This window comes from Asparagus officinalis, chromosome 7, assembly GCF_001876935.1.
Source record: "Asparagus officinalis chromosome 7, Aspof.V1, whole genome shotgun sequence".
NCBI lineage: Eukaryota > Viridiplantae > Streptophyta > Magnoliopsida > Asparagales > Asparagaceae > Asparagus > Asparagus officinalis.
The window spans coordinates 115,502,827-115,510,410 of NC_033800.1; the positions used below are offsets into that span (position 1 = coordinate 115,502,827).

Consider the following 7,584-nt stretch of genomic DNA (forward strand, 5'->3'; position numbering starts at 1 on the left):
TTTTCCTCTTATCTTAGATTGTTTCAGGGGAAATTATTTGAGCTAAATTGAACTTCTATATATGTTTTTAGTATTTGTACTTCTTCATTGATTTATGGAACAAAAGAGTTTTGCTGGTCTACGAGCATGAGTTACCTATACAGTAACATTTGAGTTTTATTATATGCGTTGTTTTATAATCTGTTGCCTGGATTTGTCATGTCAAAGATAAATACATATTACATACACAGTAACATTTGAGCTTCTTTATTTACTTTTGTCGAACATACCCTGTTTGCGGGAAACACTAACACACCCTGTTTGCGGGAAACACTAACACACCCTGTTTGCGGTAACATGGAAATTTTGAGAGAATTTTGAATGAAGTCATTTTGGAGGACATATTTCAAATTATCTATGTTTTTAAGAACTAGACTAATAATAAATAGCTTGTAACCCCTTATGAAATACGTTAATCGATGGCAGTTATTTCTCTCGTACCATGGGGTTTTTAGCCACTGAGAACCCTAAAGCTACTTTATTATTCGTACAACATATCTAACTGATTAATGACACATTAGAACTCGGTTAGAACTATCACTCGGAGAATACATGATCAACTTTTATGTTTAATTTCAAAAAGTTATCTTTAACTATTTTAATTCCGCAAAACTCTCGCACTTCTAGGGGTTATGAATATAAACCTTGAACTTCATTTACTACACTGAATCCCTTGAATTTTTTTTTTCATTTAAACTAACCAGATTAACATTGTCAAATCTAATGTGTCATGTGTCATGTGTGGAGCGCATGACCAAAAAACTTGAAAATATCATTAGTCGTCAAAAAATTGATGGAAGTGATAAAAAGGATGAAAAGGTAATTTTTCAGGACTAGCTAGCTAGGAGATATTTTTTGGTTTTGGTCAAATCAGGGCACACGACACACATTAGACCTGATGATGTTAATTAATTTAGGGATTAAAGTGAAAAATTCTCAAGGATTTTAGTGGAATAAAAGTTGTTACAGAGTTGTATGTGAACCCCATCATCAAGGTTTAGGTGGTTCTGCGGAGTTGTGATAGTTAAAGGGCTCATCTGCAAAGCCCCAAAGTTTTGGGCGTTTTCTGCAACTACCTAAGCTTTCTTTTCGAAAAAAATAGGGGAAGAGAGAAACACGTTGTGTTTGCTAAAAAGCGAGTAATATTGATGCTCATGATTACAAGTACGTACGGTGAGTACGACTGCAATAATGGCAAAGTAGTAGCGAAAATATTAGGAAAGTATACGTAGCAAGTAGGCTACAAACATGGAGGAGTATATTAGGAAACGCGTCAGTCGAGATCTGAGACGATTTCAATCAGCAGTCAAAATAATTAAGTCCTTGATCAACAAGAAAACTGGGATTAATCCAAATCCTACTCCCAACACAAGTCTTTACATTCATCCGCACTTATAAATTAGCCTCCCAATCCGACAGCACGAAAACATACAAAACCGAAAATTACCAAACTTGTCCCTCTCTAAAATCCCATGGAAGCACTGAGAAGCATCGAAAACCAGCAGCCAACGTACGGTTGTAAGCGCTGCGGCGAAANTCAAGCAGCAGCAGCAGCAGCAGCAGCAGCGAGGGAAGCGTTCAGTACGCGCAATGAACAACCTGTACTAACCATCAACTCATCACGACGAAAAATACAAGAAGAAGAACTTGGGAACCTGCACCAACAGGGTCCAAGCGGTGTCTGCCTCTTCTGCTTGAAACGGGCACAGCTGAAACTGCACTTGGATAGCTCGAGGATCCTTGCGGCGTCCGCGATCAAAAAGGTGCGGCGAGGAAAACTGGCGGTGAAGCGAGGTGGTGGTCCTTTCGAAGAGAGGAGTTTAAACAGTAGTACGGCGGATGCTAGCTGCAGCACTGGTGAAGCTCCGGGGACAAATGAGAAGAAGGCGGTTTCAGTTGAAGAGGGAGGTCGTGGCAAAGGGGAGGTTGATCTTACTTTAAGATTGTGGCCAGTAGGATATAATTGATGTTTAGACGTTACTGCTTTTGGGCATTTTCCCTCTTATTTTGGTTTTGTTTTAGAGGAAATTTGAGCTCAACTAAACCATCGTGTTTTTCTACGCTTTTTCGTTTTTCCCCTTCCTTTTTCGCTGGGATTTGTAATTATTTATTGATCTATGGAACAAAGTAGTTTTGTTGCTCTCCAATGATAGATTTCTTCTACTCTAAAATGTTTTGTGTTAAATCGATAACTTTCTGGTCTGTAATATTTTGCTTGTGATTGTCGTTGACTTTTTCCTTAGAAACCGCCTTTAAAATAAGGTGATTATACGAAAATCAACTTTCATGTTTAATTTATACAGAAACCACAATGGGGGTTTTGTTGCAATCAACCACTTGCTCGTAAAAATTCACACTAAAAACCTAAAGTTATCCTTTGAAAACTCACATTCAAGACACATGACTTATTTTTTATATTTAGCTTTTGTTAGGATTACAACTCATGTATTTTGAACTTGAAGTTTTTACTGTTATTTATGATTTTTAGCGAAAATTTGAATAGGAAGTGGTTGATTTCAAAACAAATGCACTTTCAAGATGGTTTATGTATAAATTGAAAATAAAATATGGTTTTCACATAATTATACTATTTTTAAAGTGGGTTCTAAGGAAACACCCAAAATATAACTCATGTACACAGTAGCTTCTAGGTTTTGCATGAGTTTGAACAAACTACAAGTAAGCGGTAAACCACGAACCTAATTTTGATATTCTCCACTGTTAAAAAAAATAGAAAACCACGAACTGTCAACTAATTAGGGGATGATAGTGGATGGTTTTGTTTTTTGCTTTTTTTTTTAAAATATAATACTTACCATACTTCTATGAATTGTATTAATTTCTAGTTTGCAATTCAGAAGATGAATCATAACAATCTATTCAACAATCATTAGTAGAAAAACACCATTGGTGACAGATCATCAATGAAGGGATACCAATCCATTGCCAGTGTTGACATTGGTGATGGGTAATGGGCTGTCACCGATGGTCCGTTATCGATGTGCATATCAATTGGCGACGGGGCCAATATTTTTTGTCATTTTTGTACATAAGCGGCGGGAGTTCCTTCTCCTTTGTTGGTAGGCCCCAAAAATAGCCTCTCAATTCTTTTATAGTAGAAAAGATCTATGAGTCTTACACTAGCTTAATATCCAATTCATGCGGTACTAAAATTTTGGAAAATAAAAATAATTAACTAACAATTATTTGCAAACAAATCCACCACCCCACCCCCCATCCCCCAAAAAAAATAATATTAGAGAGAATGAAAATGGAATATTTTAGGCTCCAGGTGAGTTTTCACCATTGGGTTAATGTGATAACAGTTTTTGGTGTTTCCATAGAAAAACGAAGCAGCGGAAGGTTTGGTGGAGAACACCCTATGGCCTCGTTTGGCAAAGGGTTATGGAAGAGGGGTTAAAGAGAAGCATTAATATACTTAGCCCATTCGATAATTTGAAGGACTAAATTATTAACCCGTTAAATATGTTTTATTTTAGCCATTGTGATCAGTTTTAGTGTTTGGGAATAACAATGATTGTGACTATTTTCTTTCTAATTAGAAGGGTTAACTCTTAATCCTTTGAAATAGGAGTATTAATAAACCCTTTATTTTGAGGTGTTAACTCATTTTAATCCCTCTAGAGGGGTTAGCTTAACCCTTCTATATTTTTTATACTTGGCAAATTATGAAGAGTTAACCCACTTTAACCCTTGTATAGATTTTTTATGTTTGGCGGGTTAAGAAGGGGTTAAGTCTCCTTAACCTCATACTTAACCCTTTGCCAAACTGTACCTAAAGTATTGGGAAATTCTACGAGATTTAGGGGTGTGCAACGGTCGGTTCGGTTCGGTTTTTACCAAAATTTGAACAACCGAACCGAACCATCTATAATTCAAAACCGAACCGAACTGTTGCAAGTCGGTTCGGTGCGATTCGATTCGGTTTATTCGGTTCTAACTTCATCAAACTTCTTATCAAACAACAAACCGTGTTAAAGAAAAAATGATATCAACAAAGTAGGAGATTATGAAGCATTAAACACTGATATAATGATATTATTTTTAACCCATAATGATTCAGAAAATGAGTTTAGGGTTTGATTCTTTGACTATTTGGGGACGGGTCGGGTAGGGTTTAAGATCAGAATTGGTAGTATTGCACTATATTCGGTCGGTTCTGGTCGGTTCGGGTTAAAAACTTTTCAAACCGACTCGAACCACCCTACTCATAAAACCGATTTTTTCGGGTCGGTTCGGTCTATTTTTTTGGTTTGGACCGAACCATGCTCAGCCCTAACGAGATTTATCTTATTTTTCTTTCAATTCAATGTTACTAATTTGTGCACAGATAATGTGGATGTATATGTTAGGGTTGTTTTCGGTGAAAGTCGCTGTTTTCATTGCTTTTGAATCTGTTACAACTTCAAACGTTACAACAAGAATCGATAAAAGGTCGGTCTTTTTATAAGACCTCCTCGTGCAACAAAACAAAGATTACAATTTTATCGAAAATAAACACGAGATCCCGTTTTGGTGCGGTCTCGCTTGCGTGGGTCTTTGGCCTGTGACGGGGATGTTGATATCCGTGGACCACCGGGGCAATCAGATCTGTTCCGGATAAATCGGACAGAGCTTCGTCGATCGGACAGAGCTTCGTCGATCCGCGTGAGATCTAGAAGCTATAAGCGTATACCTCGGCTAAAACGAGGTAATAGCTCTTCTTAGTATTAACGCTAAAGGCTAATACTAAGGAAAAAAAGGGGGGGGGGAACAGGTGATGAAGGCTGATGTAGACCTCTCCTCCTCGGTTGAAGCGCACAATCACTCTTTGCTGCAGCAGGGCTTCGCCAAGGCTCTCTAAAAATCCTCTCTCAAAAGTGAGGCACTAGGGGTCTATTTATAGGCATCTCAAGGCATGTAGGGGGGTGTAGAGGGGTCCAAGAGGTGTGGACACCCCTTGGTGTCTCAGCCATGGCCGAGACACCCTTGGGGTGTAGGCTTTTCCTAGACACCCCCGGGGTATTTCGGCGTGCCGGGACTCCGTTTGAGGTGTTTTCGATTGTTTCCCCGTAGATTCTTCGTCCGAACTCGGATTTGAGTGATTCCGGGTGCGTTGGATGCTTGACGAAGAGTTCGATCCGCTCTGGTGATTGGATTATCTGTAGAGTGGTCGAGGCGCGAGGGGCGTTGTCCTTTTTGTGAACAGTGCCGGGTTCCCGATCGGTCCGGGTCTTCGTTGTTCCGAAATCCTATCCGCTCATGTAGCTCGTCGATTCACTTCAGTCGTTCGTCGACGTCAATTGAACTCCTGTGGATCGGATGGGGACGTTCATCGTCGCTTTCTAACACTGAACCGTTCGTGGAGACCTATAGGCAATTTTCGATGCCTACAAGGGTTAATGGGTATACATTGTCACCTCATCTAGCAAAATAAATTATCAAAAAGTAGAAGTGGAGATTGTTGATGTTAAGTGATCACACGGTCAATATGTATCCGTAATTGGATAAGTTTGTTGAGGATCGATGAGGGGGGCGCTTTCTCCCCTAACTTTATATCTGGTTCTTGAGCTGGGTATCTGAAAATTCTGCATGTGTAGAAATTCGTGAAAGGACGAAGTTTGATTCTCCGGTAGCACCTCTGACAATCAAGTTAGCTAATGAACTTGAGTGGGGTAAAATAAGAACTATGAGAGTTCTTATGTGTGTGCGGTATGATTTAAAAAATTAGAGAATTTGGATCAGAATCCAGAAATTCGGATCCCGCCTAAGTTGAAATAGTACATATATTTATACCTTGGATAAAATGGTAAATTGGTCACTTCGGCCGAGCACTGAGAGGCGGTGGTGAAGTGTGGGCTAGCAGTCGCGTCAACATTTGCTTTATAGTTGTCGGCTGGTGATTGGGTGTAAGATCACTTTAACATTAAATGAGAAGTAAGTGGTGGCATGACGGTGCCCCACGTGATCCGATGAGTCATGAAGACTATCGAGGCTAGAGTCATGATGGTATCTGCCAAGCATTAAATGTGATGTTGACATGTTACCAGAGAGAGAAGCTAGAGACAAAAATAGTCCTTTAACTTCACCGAGAAGTAACGACTTTCGAGTCATCTTCGTGAGGCGTTTGAATAAATGGTTGAGTGGACTCCTGGCAAGTCGTCTTCGAAAAGAAAGTCGACTAGTACCGCCTTTCAAGTCGGCATGAAGGAGTATTGACTCGATGAGTTGGCTAAGTTAGAATCATTGCTAGGCGTAGGCCGCCAAGTTGATTGGGGTGTTGTATGTGGAAATACAACTATCCAGTGTGTTGGCCTTTTTTTATGATATTTTAACAAACAATTTACTACTAATGTTGTTTGTCTAGTGTTTGTGTTTTCTTATTTATTGTAGATAAACAATGAGTTGGAGGATGGATGGAACCGAGCTTTCACGATCATATCCATTAGAGGATGGAAGGAATATTAGAGTGAAGCCATTGCAATTCAAGTCAACTATTCAAGTTCAAGCTTCATCCGCAAAGTTTACCAAGACGAGCTAAAATTAAAGATAAAGATAGCTTGAGTATAGTTTTTATAGTTTAGGAGTTTATACTTTGTGTGTAGATACTTTAAGCTCAATATCATATACACACATATTTTATTGGTTTCTATGTATATATATAGTTATATATATACTCAATATCATATACACACATATTTTATTGGTTTCTATGTATATATATAGTTATATATATACATACATGTTTTGGTTTTCAAGTTTATACTATTTTATTGGTTTCTATGTATATATATAGTTATATATATACATACATGTTTTGGTTTTCAAGTTTATACAAAAATGAATTTGTGAAAATATTAAGTTATTTGTTTATGGACTTAACAATCATAATATTCATCTTTTATTAAATCTATAAAATTATTTTATAAAGTTTTAAAAGTTTGTTTAAGTTAAAATGACAAAAACATGTGTTTTGTATTTTTATGTTTTGGACTAGTTTTGAAAAATAATGAGATTTTACAAATGAAAAGTGAAAATTCAAAAATACTTTTTGTAACATGTTTATTATCATGTTTACAATCATTTTCCAAAGTTTTACATTTTTATGAATTTATTTGCTATTTGTAAAGGATATTTAAAAATCAGTTTTATTATTCAAATCAGGCTGATAATGTGTTATCAGTCGACTGATGCAAGTGTTCAGTCGACTGATAAAAACGCCTGGAATAGTCAAAAGTTTTTTTTCTATCGGTCGACTGATCAGTCGACTGACGAGGTCTTCAGTCGAGTGACGAGGTCTTCAGTCGACTGACGAAGTCCTTTAGTCGACTGATGACGTGTTGTTGGCCTGTAACGGTCATCCCACCAGTCGACTGATGAACAGTATCAGTCGACTGATGCTGTAACAGCTAGTTTTTATTTTTTTATTTTGTCTTTTTGTTGGGTTTTGTTGGTTTCTTCTTGGTTTTGGGGTTTTCTATAAATACCCCCACATATCCTTAGTTTTATAATTAACCAAGAAAAATTGTTTAAACAAGTTTTAAG

The 7,584-nt window shown here is 37.6% G+C and overlaps 1 protein-coding gene across 1 annotated transcript in view; it reads left to right on the forward strand.

Moving 5' to 3' along the window:
• Positions 1 to 146, forward strand: part of LOC109847669 — a 673-nt gene extending 527 nt beyond the window's left edge. Inside the window, exon 2 of the mRNA XM_020416899.1 lies at positions 72 to 146. Coding sequence (XP_020272488.1) covers positions 72 to 146 — 75 coding nt within the window. The remainder of the gene's footprint in view (positions 1 to 71) is intronic.